Source organism: Dermacentor andersoni, chromosome 4 (genome assembly GCF_023375885.2).
Source record: "Dermacentor andersoni chromosome 4, qqDerAnde1_hic_scaffold, whole genome shotgun sequence".
Lineage (NCBI taxonomy): Eukaryota > Metazoa > Arthropoda > Arachnida > Ixodida > Ixodidae > Dermacentor > Dermacentor andersoni.
The window spans coordinates 68,694,711-68,713,045 of record NC_092817.1 but is presented as its reverse complement, the minus strand read 5'-3'; the positions used below and the strand labels follow the sequence as shown (position 1 = coordinate 68,713,045).

The 18,335-nt window shown below is 46.9% G+C and overlaps 1 protein-coding gene across 1 annotated transcript in view; it reads right to left on the bottom strand.

Moving 5' to 3' along the window:
• Positions 1 to 8,415, bottom strand: part of LOC126536252 (uncharacterized) — a 151,527-nt gene extending 143,112 nt beyond the window's left edge. The window contains exon 1 of the mRNA XM_050183145.2: positions 8,260 to 8,415. Coding sequence (XP_050039102.1) covers positions 8,260 to 8,272 — 13 coding nt within the window. The 5' untranslated portion in view covers positions 8,273 to 8,415. The remainder of the gene's footprint in view (positions 1 to 8,259) is intronic.
• Positions 8,416 to 18,335: the final 9,920 nt, after the last annotated feature.

The window sequence follows — 18,335 nt, the reverse complement described above, 5'->3', positions numbered from 1 at the left end:
GGAAGGTCAGAAAAATGTAAAAAAAAAAAGAAGGAAGCGAGACAATGTAGAAGCTCGCCAGTATGAATGCGTCCGGCATTTTCCCATCCCCCGTGATGCATGCGCCTCGCACGCCACTAAAACATTCCAATCCCGTCCGCAGTTTCTATTAGCCACCGATCGCCCTGTTCCATACCCGCCCCCAGCGCTATTTTTTTTTTCGACCACACGCAGCAGCCATTCGGGTGCCACGGGAACGCGAAATCCACTTCCGTTCCCTCAAATCTACTCGGTTCTCCCTTCATTCCCTTTCTATATTACCTGTCCTTTTTTGCACAAGTACCGTTCTTTTTTTACCCTCTTTTCCGGTTATATTTTCGCGGATCTGCGCGCATTCGGCAGTCGTTTGTGCTTTATGCGGCCGCAGGACAAGCTTTTCAATGAGCTGTAATCACATTTATGGGGCTCTTACTCAAAATGGTATCTCCTAACGAGCGGCGCGCGATTAGGGAAGTGCGCTTCAGTGGTGGAGAGGTGCAGCCGCGAAGTTCGGGAAATGGGGAGGGCAGGCGGAACGGAAAGGGAGACAAACGGGATTGATGGACCCGGATTGCGTGCGCCACTCGTGCACCCCCAAGAGAACCTTTTTAAAAAATAAAGCCCCACGATTTCTACGTGTGTAAATATATATATATATATATATATATATATATATATATATATATATATATATATATATATATATATATATATATATATACAGAGAGAGAGAGAGAAAATCCATACGTTTCAAACTATGTAGGCATGCAGAGTGGAAGCCAGCGCAGAACGGCGGCAAACTTTTGCTTGTAGACAGGCCCTTATGTGTGACTCAGAATGGCATCGTAATGGCCATGCGGTTAAATTTGTGGTTAAAGAGCTATCTTCCCGCATAATTGCATGCACACAAGTAATGATATTACAGCATATGATCGCAGTTGCAAAATATAAAATAACGTAAACGTTATGCGAATGCTGCCACATTCACGATGGTGCCTCCCTTTTTATTATCAAAATTACCATCGGCAGTTTGACGCACTCTAACCCGAGAAGTCATTAATGTTAAGTTAGAAAGGAGCAATGATCACATGAACCAAAACATCTCACAAGCATGCGGCAGTTAATCTTTAGTTAGGGTTAGTATATATACATGACAAAAAGGTGGTCTCCCTCTCTATAACTTTCCGATTTAATGCTGTTTGGTGCACAGCCATAGTCATGCCACATGTACAGTTTATAAGGAAGGAAATCCGCTGTTTGATTATAAACCTCTAAGTGGGACGATGAAGTGAACGTACTTCAAGAAGGCTGATAGGAGAGCGTCGAGTTTTCGTGATGACATCCTTAAAATTTTAATTACCACTGCTACGACAACTAAGAACCTAAACTAAGAAGATTTCACAGTGTTACCGGTGTTATGTCAAAGCAGCAGATAGTTTTCATGTTCACAAAGTTTGAATGGATATTAAAGTGACAGCGGTGATCTGCCGCTGCTAACGATGTATAAACGACATAAGCTGTATACATTGTCCTGCTCTGGCAAATAGACGGAAAGCACTTGAATGTGCCGAGACTGAGCTACAACGTAGGGTATCCCATAACAAAGAGTTTGGTGAAAGATTGTCTGATTAAGGAAGAAACATGCAGGAGCAAAAGAATGCGTGAATTCGCCGACACCATAATACACACTCTCTCAGTGAGACTGCGTTACCTTTAAGTGCAATACTGCTGATAGGCATACAGTTAGTGCTCAATACAAGAACCTATTTGTGAAGCAACTTATAAATATTTGTTTGTGAACTAGATCGTGAAACCTCGCTGCAACTTAATGCAAGATAATTTTGTACCAACTAGCACAGTTATGTTCCCTTAAGCATGTCCCTTCATCAAAATTTTATTTTAAATATCGCTAATTTGACATGCTGAAATCCACCTATTGTGGTATACAGGTCAGGCGAAACTAATAAACTCCTGGTCAAACTTTATAACTTTCGCGAAGTAACTGATCTCAGGTATCCAATTACAGGTATCTTATCAAGCAAATCTGTCGTTTACACGAAAGATTCGGTTCATCATGTAAGGGCGAGCGTCGAATAAACGGCCCGCAGTGTCCTTCGCATGTACGCCCCCAAACGTGTACACCTCGCATTGCAAAGACGTGCAGCTACTCGCTCACACAAACACGTACACAAACGCACGTACGCACACCAACCCGCGTGGCAAGCACACACCATGCACACACGCACGCAAGCTGATACTCTGCCATCCTATGCACGCACATGTCGCATCTACGGATGCAGAGGCGCGAAGCCGAGGCGGTACATTCGACGCCAGTAAATGATAGAGCCACTGCTGCACGTGCCCCCGAGGAAGAACTGCCAGTTTCCCTCATCCTCCGCTAGGTGTCGCGAGCGGGTACACCGATGCAAGGTATTCGCCGAAGAAGCAAGCAACGCGGCGGTGCGAGCGACCCCTCACATTGTGCGTGCGTTTCTGCCGCCGTCATCCACAACGTGCCACTCCGTGCCTTCGGCAGGACACCACCCGCTTCCTCTTCTCCCCTTCCTCCAAAGCGCGCAGCCTTGGGCGTCCCTCTCCGCTGGCAGCATCCGCAGGCAGCGTGCGGAGCGGGTGAACGGAGGTGGCTCGTTCATTATGAGCGTTATCCAGCTCGGGCCGCAGGAAACAAAGTTAAACCGCCGCTTCTGCTGCCGATGCGACGTGTACGTGGCGGCAGTGGCTGCGCGTGCGTGCGTGTGTGTCGTAATTTAGTTTGCGTCGATTGGCGCTGGCGCTCGCAACGCATCCTGTGCCGCGCGCCGCTCGAACGACCCACAGGGCCAAAGGGCGTTTTCCCGTAATTGGGAAGAACCCCCCCCCCCGCACCGCCGCCGCCGCCACCACCACCGCATCGCTCGCCTTTGGCGCTGTGCAGTCCCCTCCCCCACGTCCTCCTCTTTCTCCGGCGAGTGCGTGGCTCGAGCACAGTGTCTTTTTGCGTTTGCATCGCGCGCTGGTCCCCCTTATACGCGCTCCGGGTCTCGTTTTTGTGTCGGGGGCAGCCCAGAATTAATTAAGGCCTGCAAGAGGGGGCAGCAGTGACTCGATTCCTTTTGTTTCGGGCATTCTCCGTCGCGTTTTAATCGCGACCAGGCGCGCGGCTCACCTTTTCGCGACCCGCTCTGCGTGCCTGCGCTCTGCGAGCACGCCGTTCCAGCCGCTCTCGCTCGCTCCGTTCGCTCTCTTCAATTTCCTTTCTTCCTCCGGTCAACCTCCTTTTGTTTGCGAGCGGTCACTATGTGCTTCTTCATTTTCTCCGCGTTTTGTTGCCGTCTCACTCCCACAGCGTTTTCTGTACTCCCCTTTCGATATGTGAACTTCTTTAACGTCGATTTGGTGTCGCTTTATTCTTTTTTATTTCAGTTTGCGCGCGTAGCTGGTTGCTTAAGCAACCCCCTTCCCTACCTTGCGCGTGCCTCTGTCCTCTCTTGTTTGCGCAATTTCGGTTGAATTCGCAATTGCCTCAAGGGCGTCGCTCCATGAGCTTCGACTTGTTGCCAGTCGGTTTTGAGGATCACTGCGATGCAGGCGCAAACAAATCTGTGGCGTTAGGATCGAGGTGTGCGCCTCTTATGCTTGCTTGACACTGTGGCTGTGCTTATTACGCAATTTCTGGCCAAGACGCTGAGTGACCTTTTCTCTGAGGCTGCTCTGATGAGACAGTCTGCCGCATTGTGCGATTAGCAATCGACATAATTTAGTAGTGGTAGTAGTAGTGGTAGTACTACTACTACTACTAGTAGTAGTAGTAGTAGTAGTAGTAGTAGTAGTAGTAGTAGTTGTTGTGGTTGTAGTAGTAGTAGAAGTAGTAGTTTGTTGTAGCAATATTATTAGTAAAAGTAGTAGCAGTAAGTAGTAGTTGTCAGAAGAAGAGAGGGGTGAAATATAATGGTGCATTAGAGATATGGAAGCATGTCAAAGTAAAGACAGAGAACCCGAGAAATACTGAACTGTCCGAAACAGCTATAATATATTATCGCTAATATAGTTTGCAAAAGCGCTTGCTTTGCGGCACGTTCTCCGTAGTGGATAGAAGCCACTGTTTAGCAACAAGAACAGCCTTAAGCAATAGGCGTGCTCGGAGGCAGATGCATAGCTGCTGTTGGCTGCTGCAACGATGTGAGCACTATTCCCACGCACTCTGTATTCCCTGACTATTGTTAACCTTCTCTTTGTGACATTCATAACCCCAGCTGGCATAATTACTAGTGACAATATCAAAACGTCCAGAGCTAAATTCCCGCTAAGGTGGTCTTTGACGCAGTTCACCTGACCGGCGTAGTTGGTGGGCGTTTAACGCAACGGAAGGGCGCGGACCTTAATTAAGCCCTGTGGTTGAGCAGGACAGGTGTGTATTCTACGCCACAAAGCACAAGAAAAGCTTGGAGGCGTCTACAGGCACGCTACTTATCGTGATCAACTCCTGGTTGCTTTTTCGCGCCAGCAGATGTGCATGGACCGAGAAGCGGCTATAAATGCATCCCAATACGGCCGTTAATCTTTCCTGACGTTATCCCGCAGATGACGATGTAACCCTGCGCGCAATTTACGGTCTCCGGATTACGCTTGCACAGGTGCGTGCTACCGGGAAGTGATCCCGGTAGTCGTTACTATAATTCTTTCCTATAGCTACTTACCTATACGCTGCCGGACATGTTTTGCTTGTGGCATTCTCGTATAAGGAGCAAGAACCCTTCAACGTAAAGTACCACTGAATAAACATTTATGTTTTCCTTAGCCTGCTTTCTTGTGTATAGCTGCGGGATAAATGAGGATTGGTAGTTGGCTTTTTTTTCCTTCGACGCTTCTTTCTTACGCTCCTTCGTTTGTTTGTTGATTCGTGATCTATAATTTTATTAGCTTCAAGAGCTGATAAAAACCGAACATTTGTTCATTTGTTTTGTTTCAGTCTTTGTATGTCTAACAGGAATAGAATCTCGTGCTCTCACTTGGCATATATGCTGCAGATCAGAATTTGCAACATGGGAGGTTCCTTTTGACAATATATAATTAAATGTCCCTCGAGATGCGATGGCTACATTGCATGTTAACTGTGGACAGAAATATGTAGTAGTCGAGAACGGGGTATTGTTGAGTGGTGTCCACATTAACGTCCCTGTCTGCCAGGTGACTGGTTCAATGACAAAACTTGATAGGCTAACATTAGGCCTAACGCCTGGTGACAAAATCAAAGCGCTGATGAAGAAATGAACACCACCGTGTTACAGCCAGTTTTGTTGTTCGTAAGGACCACACAGCACCCTACGTTGTTCTTTGAATCACATAATTATTTTCCCGTGATGGTGATGGGATACAACGCACTGATAAATTGGTCCCATGACGACAAGAAGATGACAAATCAGTTGTGCGGAATCAAGCGAGGTGGAGGATGTATGATGAAGAGAAAATTGTCATCCACGCGAATGTAGCACAAAGCCACAAAGAAAACTGATACGGGTTTCTCAGACAGAAATCTTCGCAGTTGAGTAAAAATCCGTCCTGGTCCGGGCTTCGAACCCGCGACCAACACTTTTCCGGGGCGGTCCCTCTATCTACCGCCATCTGTGAAACCCGTACGTATTTCCTTGGTATCTTCGGGCTACATTCGGGCGGATGACAATTTTCTCTTTCATGACGACAATAACCGCTAGGCCGCATGGTGCTCAGCCATAGTGTGTTGCACTGCTACGTTTTCTTTTTCATACCAACTGACCAAAACGCAGGTCAGTGTGTGCAAATTTAATGAAGAGAATCAAATATGGCATACATCAAACAATCTATTGCACATTTCCAAAATCGCAAGCACAACAAGCAGTTTGCGCAACAAGCGAACTGCTCAAGGGTTAATCTGATGTACCATGAGCTGATATTTCACATCGGCACCTCTGTCGTATGTATGAGTGAAAGACTACAACGTCATTTGCTGGTGACTACAACGCTACTATGTCAGAAGCATTCATAATGTTTCGTGCGGCTACGTTCATGGGCGGGGCCTTTAGATCCACCGTATATGGAGTAATAGGCGAGGTAATCAAATAAAATGCAACAAAGCGGCATCTCAGATCTTAATTGACCTCCGCCATCCTTGCGAAACACGACTGTACGGGGCGCTTAGAGCAAAACAAAGAAATAAGAAAGGACCACGTCCGTGTTTCGGAACTAATGCGATTGAGCGAACCTCGGCGAGGCACTATGGCCACGTAGATGCCGGGCCGGGAATCTGCGTGACCCGCTTACAATGGATGCCGCAGATGCTGCACGCTTCGTTCGTCTAATCGCCCGACTTGCCGCCAGTCGGGCTCGGCTGTGAATCGCGACTCGCATCCATGCGATAGAGAAGGAAACGAATCACGAATGCTATTCTCGCGGTGCTGCTGTCGCATATGGAAAGAGAGGTCACGGCGTGTTACGGATGAGCTAATTTACCGAACATCGGTTTCTATCTGCTGCAAGTGGCACGCTGTCTCAAGGCGTGACTTTCGGCTGGAGATAAGCGATCGCTGCTGAAACGAGCTTCACGATTCCCACCTTACGAATCTTCACCGGGCGTCACTGAATCAATGTTTCGTTTAGTAGTATTTTTTCCTCGTTCTTTACGACTACGTGCGAGCGGAATCAACAACGTACGTGACTATATAAGACTGCAGATTTGTACAATCAAACTCGGGAAAGGTTATATTCGCGCTCCCATAAGGGTGCATAAATGTAATTAGCTCCCCACGGCACGCACACTTGGGGTTGTTTCGAGCAGGAATAACAGGCCCGTTAATTCTGCGAGGAGCAGATGTCCACGTTCCGCATGCGCTCGAACCAGTATCGTCTCGAGAGAAACACGATTTGGGCCAGCTGCTTTCGCAGCTAGCCTAGTTGCCACCTGCACATAAATATTGTAGCTGGAAACAACAAAGGAGTCAATTCTGCGCTTTGAATCTTAACCGCCACTGGCAACAGTAATCGTATATCCCGTATATTCCCGATGAGGCAATAATGAAAGATTTTCTGACCGCGTAGCAACAACTTGATTTGGGTGAGTTGGCTCATCTTGTGTAAAACTTGAAGCAGCGCGAAGAAGACGGAGACAAGAATCGGAAACACACGCAACAGGGCAAGTGCTGTACTGCCAAAGGGAAAATTAATTTAAAGATGACACAACTTTTACAACATGTCAAAAAACACCAATAACCAAAAGGTTGAAACGCATGCGTACTGCCTACAAGTATAGGTGCTTATCTAAAAAAAAATTGTCTCATGTTTTGTTAGGCTGAGCGACGCTGTGCTAACGCATTCATGCCCTGCTTTGGTAATGTAGTAAGCTTCTACAATTTCTCTTTCTTTTTCACTCTTTGCGTGCTTCAGAAACTTAGTGTCATGGAACATTGGGGTACAAGAGCATTTGCTGCAATGCGCAGCTAAATGGCTGGTGCACCTTCTTTTTTACGTTGTTTTCATGCTGCCAAGCTCTGTCATTGAAACATTGCCCTGTTTGCCCGATGTACACTTTTCCGCAATCTAAAGGTATCTCGTAAACGACGTCAGAGGTACACTTCGTGAATTCATTTTCATGATTCGTGGTGCATTCCTGGCGTTTACAATTTTTCATAGGATTGCTTTGATCTTCAAATAAGTTTTCCAGTTGGCAGTACAGCGCTCGTCCTGTCGTGTGTGTTTTCGGTTGTTGTCTTCGTCTTCCTCGCGCAGCTTCAAGTTTTACTGCTAACCGAGCTTCGGTAGCTGTGCTTTCATACTCAGTCGACCGTATTCTGCGTTTTTGCCGTTACGCATCCTCCTGCGCTCCGGTTGATTCCAAGTAAATTGTGTAATATAGCAGTAGGTATTCCATTAAGAGGTACTTTTATTTGTTAGTTCTATCCTTCAGTACTAGCTTTTAGGCATCGTAGCTATTTGCAAATAAACAAGAAGGTGGTATTTCGCCGCGGTGAACTCTAACCTATGGTCTCTCCGAAAATAGGTTTCCAGATGGTTGCTTGACGTATAACATAAAAAAGCACTGGCATGGCAAACCGCGTGTGCAGATAGGAACTGGTCATATGAAGTGCATTGGCACACCTGATGATTTACTTTCTTTTACGACCATCACTTCGGTGAGTGGTCGTGCAGGAAGGCGGCAACACGCAATATGACCACACTGAAAAGTTTAAATTGGGTAAACGGGGAGCTCACCCGACTGATCCATGTGTCTTCACAGCCGCTTTCGACGATCTACGTTGCCGCCGGTCAGTGAACAGGCGTCGCGCTCGCAGGGTTCGTCAGCCGCGGTTGCGCCGGAGCCCGGAGAAGTTGCTTCTGCACGAGTCTGGCTCTCGACACGTTCTGGGATTCTTTCCATAGCAGGACGTGGAGCCGTGAAGGCGCTGGCAGCGAGGTGGCGTGGTTCCTCCCGATTGGTCGCTAATGAGTGACGTACTACGATGGAAATTGTGACGGCAGTGTACATCTTGATAGCCCGAGGACGTTGTGAAAAAAAAGTCTTCCTTTCTGCGAACTCTACTGCCAACCGCCTCCACACTCGCCATGCTTCTAAGAATCGTGGGCGCCGCGCCTGGCTCGACTTCTGGACCGGAGCAAGGGCTGCCCTGAGCCCGGAGTCACTGCTGTCAGTCGGAACCGCGCTCAGTTTTTCACGAAAACTTGGAAGGAATCCCGGAATTTGAAAAGGGAAGTGCGATCCGGGAGCCCCGTTGTAAGCGGGGGGGAGTGTAGCTCTCGTCTGCTTCCGTTTTAACACGTTAAGCCGCCGAACGGCATAGCACCGCGTGGAGGTTGCAGCATTGCGAGGTATGTGGTACAGACAGTAAGAATGTTGCGAATGCAAAATATCAGAAGTATCATTTAGTCCTAGACCCACCGAAGAACTAACTTTTGTCCACACTTACGCCGTTGTCGCCTATACTAACGAGCAGTTCCCGAAGGCGATATCGCACACTCTCTGCAACAAGCGTAGCCTCGCTTTGGTCAAATTGGTCGTATTTCTTTCGCTAATTTCAGTCTCGTCATTTAGGCGATGGCGTTGACGTCACAATTTTATCCAAACAAACGCGCTTTTGGTAACTGCCGTACAACGTCCAGAGTTTCTTGTGCGATCCCTTGCGCTTTAGTTAGCTCCGAAACGCGAGCACACTGTTGTTTTGATAGTGCAGGCCGCGTAAGTGTTGCAGTACAAGTCGAGCTCTTTTCCGTTACTTATTTTGCCGGTGCTTGATAGGGCCACTATGAAATATTACTTTGCTTGCAGATGCTGTACGTCCCGTTCGAACGCGAGCTTAAGCTCGAGAGCGCATGATCCTAATCTTTCTAGTTTACCACTTACGTAGAATGAACAGGAATACGAGTTGACGAGAAGATCCGGATTAGTGACGGTGTGTAAAAAAAAAAAAAAAAAAAAAAAACTGTAAACTGCATCAACTACATTCTTTAGTTGTGTTTAAAATCTCGGTCAAATATTAGGTCTAATTGCATATGTAATATTTCCTGAAGTTATTTTTACTGCAAATCAGCACAAGCCCTTTTTAAAGCTATGCAAGGGAATTTTCTATTGGAGGAATAAGCATACTTTATTTATTTGACTGCAAATAACCGCATTGCAGAAGTTAAGCACGAGAACAACGTTATAGTTACAACCCCTTCATGTGGTCCTGCTGCCTTATTGAAATATTATATAAATTGTTTATTAGTTAACTCTATGGACGGAGCCACCGAGCTGTCTAACGAACGTGTAGTGCTAACACTGTAACCTTGCTTCGTAAGGAACAACGCTCAACGGCTGTAGCAACTGATAGTTCTTTAATTGTGCACATGCCGTCATTTCATTTATTAAAACATAAGATTACAGCGGACTGCAGGAGCAATAAGCCAGGTTATTGTGCTATTCAAACGACGATATTAGCAAGTAAAAATGTGGCCGAAAATTTTGACGTGTAGTCTGTCGAAATACGCGAAAACCTAATGCCGAGAGAACGTAATGATCATGTTCTAATTATTTCCTTATCGTGTTTCGTCAGTGTTGTGGACCAGTCGGGTGAGGTGAATGATTAGCAGAGTAATAGAATCAAGTGAAAGGTGTCCTCACATTGTACTATACCAATTCAGGATTCAATGATAGCAATATTTCCTTTTGCAAACACGCGTACATAATAAACTATGGCTGAATTTCATTCATGTACTTGTATATATGCCTAGATGCTGTTCGTTAGTACTTATGACTGAGCAAAGCTGCAATGAGTCTAAAGTTCAATCGAATCCCGTATTTTCTAGAAATGCTACTAGGCAAATTTCATTCATTTTTCTTTAGGCAGCACGCCACGTTGTCTACCAAACCCTCGTCGGCGCGACGAGGTGACAGCTATACTTTATAATTCAGCGAAAGTAAAGATAGCAGAAATTAAAAAAGAAACTAGGCGGACAAACAAATCACCGAGCGGCGGCAACAGACGTCCTTTCAGGTGACGACTTCGCACGAAGTCAGAACTCACGTCAGCGCGCGAACGTCAGACAAGTTTGAATAAAGCGACCGCATAACTTTCATTCGCGCCTTATTTGTATACTGCAGCCGTAACCGTATCTCCTGTATTCTTTCTCCCCCTTCTCTTTCTTTTTTCTTTTCCCCATTCGCTCTGTGCGCGTCCTTTTCCCGGCCGTTCAGCTTCCACGTGCGGCGCGGTATGCAAGCGAACAGGCGTGAAGCAGCCATCCACCGCAGCCGAAGTCGAGCTTTGAAAACACCCAAGAGAAGCCGCAGTCCGAACGGTGTTCGGCTGAGCGTAAAGTGGAGATATATCCAACGTGTAGCGTCGACGGCTGTGGCTTGCGGGCGCCCGACTACAAGACGTCAGACGAGCGCGGGACCACGTCGCGTTCAGCCATTCATAGCGTTTTCGAGCTCGGATGAATTTCAGACGCGCGCACGGAGCCAGTGATGCGGACCGTGTGAACCCGCGCACGCCATTCTCTTGCTTGGCGCGTTAGCCACAGCACTGCTGTTCGAGGGCAGAATTAAAAAGAAAGAAAAAAAAGCGAAGTGAAAACAAGACAATACGAGAAAGCTTGTATGTATCCGCGGATTGCGCAAGTCACCGAGTCGACACGCTTCTTTTGTTTCCGAGTCCGGAAAGACCTCCTTTTGTGTGACGCCGCGAGGTGCTCGCTGCATGTGCCTGTGACGCTTCACATGTAACTGCTTGTCCTTTCCGCTAGGTTTTAAAATGGGCAAGGAAACTCGACTGCATTCACGGCTCTTTTTTTTTACTTTTCTATATTTCTTTTATCTCTGCTGCCGATAGCATATATTATTTCTGGCTCTACCAATACGGATGCTTCTTAGGATACGGCGACCTTTGGTCTCATCATGGTCCCATGAAACGGTTTCGTGAAGCACGTATTTGGAGCCTACACTCTGGGGCGAAGCGTTCCTTGGTATTACTTTAGCAATCGAGATAACTCCGGCGTGCCCGTTCGAGCCGTCGAGATCCGCGCCTCCAATGAAAAAAATTACGCGTAAATGCAACGACGTACCAGTCGTGAAACTGAAAAGCGCTCGGCGTGACTATACCTCCTGCCGTGCATTTCACGATTGCGAAAGGTGACTAATCACTTCATTTTAGTCACGCTTTATCGCCGCAATACGAAACGCCGGCACTCTTTCCCTTCTACGGCGTCGCCAATTCTTAAAAAAAAAAATCGCTGAGCGCTCTCAACGCGCACAGCATGTGTCGACCAACAAAGACGTCGCATTGTGCGGCGTTACGCGCTGAATAGCAGCCTTCCCGCCGTGGCTCGGAAACCTTTAAGAAAACAGTATAAATCTGGTCTCGAAGAATGAAGCGACTTTCTTAACGCCGAGCCATCAAGAACCACTTAGATCGAGAAGGATAAGAAAGCGAGCAAACGGGTGCCGAGACAAGCGTCGCTCCTTTTGTTTCTTTCTTTATTTCTCTTCCTTTTGAATAAGCCTCAAGGTACTCGGTCTTGCGCGATTTGGATTGTGGAAAAGAATACTTGGCCACGCGAGCCGAAACTTGGAAAAGCCACGCTTAATTAAGAGACAATGGGCGACGGGGGGAGGGACGAAAAGAAAGCGCGTCGAATTAGGAACGGCAACTACACGTTGGCGCGGGCTAGCTCTGACTCTGACAGGTCGAACAAAGAGATGTGCGATTAACTTTATATCCGGGAAGAAAGAGTGCATGCGCCACGCGGCGCCCGCGAGCGGGGCACAATGGCGTTGCCCATTGCTCGCGCTTCGCCGCATCGCCCGCTTCCAGCGACAGCACCCATCGCCTCCTCGCAATTTCGTTCTCCCGACTTGTTTTGTTTTCTTTTCTTCTTTTTTTTCGCGCGTTGTGCGTGCGGTTTTTGAATATAAGCACTTCTCCACTGCGTCGTTGTCACTTTCTGTCACTCTGTAGGACAGTATCGTTCTTCCTTAATTTTTGAAAAGAAAAAAAAAACATTAATGTTTCTAGAATACCGGCAAAGTTCCCTTGGTAAAGCGAAAAAAAAAATAACCTGGGCTTAAATCATACTTGTCGTGCGTGGGGAAGTGGACCGGAGCATTGAGGTAATAACTGATATTTAAAAACATAATAAATGAAAGCAGATTAATCTGTTTCAGTTCTTGTTTCATTTCTTAGTGTAAAGGATATAACGGTCTCCTCTACGCTTGCTCCCGGTATGCAATCATATGTTCTTATCCCCACATTCGTACAAACAACTCTGGATCTTGTCAGCACCTAGGTTAACAAAGTTTCACGTTCTTAAGAACTTCGCAAATATCACAAGCTCGTTGTCCCAGTTGGCTCGTGCGTGTTCTTACGAAACACTCTATCGTACGACGTTTTCTTTTTCTGTTAGCCCAGGTGGGGGTATTCATGCTCGATGAGTGCTATTTCGAGATTTCTTGTCAGTATTTGGGCATCCATGAGGTCCAGAATAGCATTTAATGGTCCTTCAACGTAGCAAACTAACGCAAAATCAATATCCATACTTTATTTAGCTTGGTGTTCTCGGTATACAAGCCAACAGCTTAAGGAAAATATCTTTAAAATTGATCTGAAGACCAAGGAACAAAATGAAGCAGACCGCAGAGAGCGTCTAAAGACTTTCCATTATCTGAGCGAGCATTTGACGGGAAGCGGTACCCAACCGATGACACACCCACGACCACGCTCGCCGTTTCAAAAGAAGCCATTATTAAGCGGCAAGAAAGCGAAGCGAGGGGCTTGCTCTGTGTCTTTCTTTCTTTTCTTTTTTCTCACATAAGCCGGTGATGAAAAAAAGCAGAGAAAACGATGGCGTCGGAGAGCGTCGGCGGAGTTCGACGTAATTCTTTTTTTCATCCCGACCAAGCACAGAACATGTATTGGTGGTCTCGTAGTGGAGACCACCGCTTTCAATTCATTGCTTGAAAACTCGCTTGTAAAGTACTGCATAAACGAGAAAGGCAGGGCAAGAAAAAAAAACACGGAAAAGAAAAACGGAAGAAAATGATAATGGGGAACGAAAAATTAAAGGAACATCAAGTTGCACTTGCTCTTCTTTTCTCTGTACTGAGAGTGCGTGCGACCAGTGTCTGCTATCTAAATTAAAATCAGTGTCGGTGGACTTCTTCTGTTGTTGAGTATTTTTTATTTTTTGTATGATCGGAGCCTCGCCTCCTACTCGACGTCACTTTACCTTCTCTTTTCTTATTATTTTTGAAGCGGGTTTTCAACAGTCTTTTTCTGCCCGTCATTGTTTGTCAACCGACGTCGTCGCGTCGGTTCCCATCAACCGACCCTTCGCTGCCCATCGCTCAATCTCTCGGCGAGGTCGAGTTCCTCTTGCCTTACTGCTTCTATTCAAAGAGACGTTGGTTGTCTTTGCAGGCCATAGAGGCCGCTACGTGCACGCCTTTACTGGCGATCTCTAGACGCCTCATGATTTGAGCAGCGAGGTTGGGTCGTGTGCTCGTTTGCCTAACGCAGTTAACACGAGAGAGGCGCGCCTTATTCAGTACGCCAGCCGACCGACTGCGTATATTCTAGCTGAAAGCGTTGTGCTGGTACACGAACAACTGCGCACGCTTAAGTAAAGAATCGTGCTTTAGTTCCGTGGGTCACGAGCCAAGCAAATAACGAATTACTAAAATAAAAAAAATAACATGTAACTAACACGGTGAACGTTTCAACTACGGCGCTAGCCTGTCTCCTAAGCTACGTCTCGAATAAAACGGGGCATGAAGCGAACATTAAAATTTCTTCGAGTTTTGCGGCAGATGCCACATTTGACAGCTCACGCGTATTACTAAAATGCTGCCGTCGGGCTCACTTATTCCCCATGTCTCAGGTTACGTGTGATGTGTCGCCTTGGTTTAGTTGCGACTAAATGCGCCAATTAATCCTGCCAGACTTTGTGGCGTACTGCGCATATTTGGTCATTTTCTCTTCAGACCACGGCGTTCCACCCTGTGTGGCCGCGTTGTGGCCCGGTGTGGCAGGATGCCTTTCCTGCCACACCGCCGATAGCTTACTGGGCACCACGATTTTCATTCAGCCATCAATGCCGGTAGCGTAGAAAACATGCTTACCATGGACACACATGCATCCCGCGTACACAGAGCATGGTGCCGGTAGTTTAAGTTGCCCACAGAGATTACGACGTGACGTAGAGGCGATGCTGCGGTTCGCATAGCTACAGACCATACTTCTTTCGATTATGCCAGACTGTCCATATGGCCTACCCTTTCCTCTGTTGTGCCAGTCTTCCCAGCTGTTTATCCGTACTGAAGCCATAACAGCTATAATACCGTTATCTTCACTCATATTTTTGCTTTATTAAAGCTGCGAACGCATTACTGACATTTTTTGAGATCCACAAGCCTACATGACCCCTCCTCTTCCATTGCGACTGACTGAACAATAAACTCTTGTGCGCGTTCGGGCAAGCGTGCAGCGAGCTTTTTTTCTCGCCTTCTACTCACCGTCTAGACCTATCCCCCCCCCCCCCCCCCCCTACTCATTGTGCAGGTTAGCAAACCGGGCTTCAGCTTAGTTGACCTCCTCGCCTTCCTCTTATCACTATCCCTCTCTCTTTTCATTTATACTTTAGTTATTTGCTGTTCATGCGCGAAATCTTTCCAGTGGTCTACATATGCATTTGACAGTACGAGTGGTCGAGGTTCTTCAATTTCTCAATGCACATTTTTTTTAATGAAGTGCTCAGCTGTCTTCTTTAAGCAGAACAATCCACAAGGTCGTTCAGTTCTGCCGTTGCGAACAGAACAATAAAAAGCTACCACAAGGAAAGAGTGCTTTCGCAACGGGCCCTTATTACCGACCCTAACCGACCTCGTTAGCCGTGCGCTGCGGCCCCTTATCAAAACGTAAAAAAAAAAAAAGTATACGTATCGTTGCCTCGCTTGTCCCGTTTAATGCTGCGGTTCCGTGGCTCGTTAGAATGTCGCGCAAGCCACGCGGCACCATGGACGGCCTCATGATTGCATCCGGCCTGGAAATCCAACACGAAGGCGAGGGGGCAGCCCAGAGTACTGAGTCGGAACCTCGCGCCCGTGGTGACGCGGCGACACGTGACTTCATTGGCGGGGTGCGCGCCGAAACGTTGCATTTTGCCAGCGAAATAGTGAGGCTACCGAAGTGGCGCAAGAACATAGCCGCACACGCTCGATGCATTCGTCTTAGTACAATGGCCACAACGCTGGTTCGTCTCCTGCTCTGTATGTGCCCACGAGATAGGCTTTCAAAGATGTTTCCAGCCTGTCGTGTTACGTTTTCGTGTAGTTCTCATTTCTTTTCCTGTTATACCTCCCATGCATACCCTCCCCTCCCCCCTCCCCCCGCCTATATACTTGTGCAACTTACTCTTTCTTTCCTGATTGTCCATCCTGTTTGTTTTTGTTTTGCCTTTTTTCTCCCTCTCTTTTCAACAGATGCATGTGTTTCGTATGGTTGGTAAAGATTATCGATAACGACATAAAGCAATCATGCTGGTTATGCCTCTCACTAAGGATTAGTCTGTATAAGCGGCTAATCAGAGAAGCATGGCTCAATACATCTAATGGAGCCGCCAAGGAAACCTTGCGCAGAGCGTGTTTCCTGCAATCACCAGGTGCACTTTTATCGTCGGGCATCGTCATGTCACCTTGCGTACTTCCCGTTTGGCTGTTTCTGTGTGTGAACGAGTGCGCCTATGTGAGAATATTCTTGCGCTCTTAAGCTTTCGCCACTACTGTTACGAACACACTTAGAAAGAAGAGAATTGTGAAGTAGCAGGCAAGAATGTTATTTCTTATCTTATTTTTCCTTTGATGTTATCAAAATTTGTCATTTGTATTTTTTAGACAATTATCTTTCTAACTTCATCCGATTCTCGGCCAGAGAGAAGCGAGAAGGGAGGACGAAAAGGCAGGTAGGTAACCAGACTTTGTCCAGTTTGCTACGTGGGGAGGAGGATGGGGGAATGAAAGAAACAGACAGAAGACACGAGTCATAATCGCACTTTCACGTGCACTGAGCCAGGTGCAGCATGCCTTAAGTCGGGTACTCAAGACTGTCTCCTTCAGGTACTGCACAAAAGCTCGACTGGCTTCCTAGCTTGATGAGCTGTGAGGCCAGGCTTCCAAGACCTTTGCATCTGTGAATGGCCTATCGTCCAATCTACTCAAGGCACACAGGAGGGTCTGGTGTTGTTTATAGAACCGCGAAATCGACTCTTGGCCAATCTCTCATAGTGTTTATGAACCTCTAAATCGAGACAAACCAAATGGACCAGCTAGCAAGAATTCAGATATACATACACAAAGGTGGAAAAAAATACACCTGCACGCATACGCACTGCGAAGACATGCACGAACACAAAATCTTTTATCCACTCAGCAGCTCCTCGTGGAACGTGGTATAGTGTTATTTCCTGTCAGGCCGCGGCTGAAACAGCAGGCGTTTTACATCATCAGCATCCCTTAAAAAAGAAAGAAAGATAAGACGGAAGCAGCAAGTGCAGACTTTTACGTCTGTTGCTGCAACGTGCCCGCGTCACACTAGCGGGCATGCTGCATTGTGACGCTATTGCGATGTCGCAAGAAACCAAACGAAATCACACCTCTGTGTTCCTGGGTTTCAGTAATCGTTGAACAAACATACTATAGCGAAAAGAGAGTTTCATGTCGACGTCTGTCGCAGCGTTGATAAGCTCATGTAAGATGAGCCTTTTAGAACAACGAAAGTTTGGAGACAATGCGAGGAGCAATTTGTACATCCTCAGTGAAGGGGTGCTGCCCGGTGAAGGAAAAACAAGAAAGTTGCCAAGGAACATGGATCTGGTGTTACATAATGTGAAACAAAAGGTTATCACTGCGGAACTTTCTTCACAGTCCCGCCGAAGGCGCGTACGTGTGCTTTGACAGCGCTGGTTTAGCACATCCGCCAAAGCTGGCTAATAAGGAGCACGTCGGGCCCTATATCGATGTTAATGTTCCTGACTGACAACTCTGCGCCCTTGAAGACGCGTTATTAATTCCTAATGATGCGTTGGCTGCCCAACTTCCTCTTGGTGTTGCGTCCCCGGAAGCGATTAAGACCCGCGCTGAGAGGCTTGCATCGCTTCGCGAAAGAGGTGCGTGCGTTGGCCGCCGTTGCACGGGACCCCGGCTCCTTCCGCTTTCTGCGCTTTAGCGTTTCCTCACGCTGGCGAGATATCAGATCAGCGCGCCTATTAGCTCCACTTATTTTTTTTTTCCACTGTGACGCTTACTCGCGACCGCTTTATAAGCTGGTGCGTGTTCTCGTTTATGTGAGCGTGTTCCACTTGTATCTGCTCGTTATCGTATCTTGTTGCAACGGCTGCATTTAAGAGGGGGTGTTTTCCGATGAACACCTACCACTATGTTGCTTTGCGGAAAATTTTGTTACTCAGCAACTCAAGGACAAATGGTAACCACTCTTCTTTTTGGGTTAGTAGACGCTCGATGTAAGTGGGTTTCGCACCACCATTACGCTTACTCTATAAAAATTTAGCACTAAGATGATTTGTTCCTATTTTACTAATGTATCGCGCCAGGCTACAAGGCCCTCAAATGCAGGTTTCTGCTTGTCGATATTTTTTTTATCCGTACTGAATCTGTAGGGCATGTGACACTTACAAGGAGTCCGCTTATAACGCGTCATTTAATTATTTCTTTCTTTTACTTTTGTGATATCTTGTAATACACTTCCGTCTCACCCACGCAAAAAAATGTTGCCGATACCGTA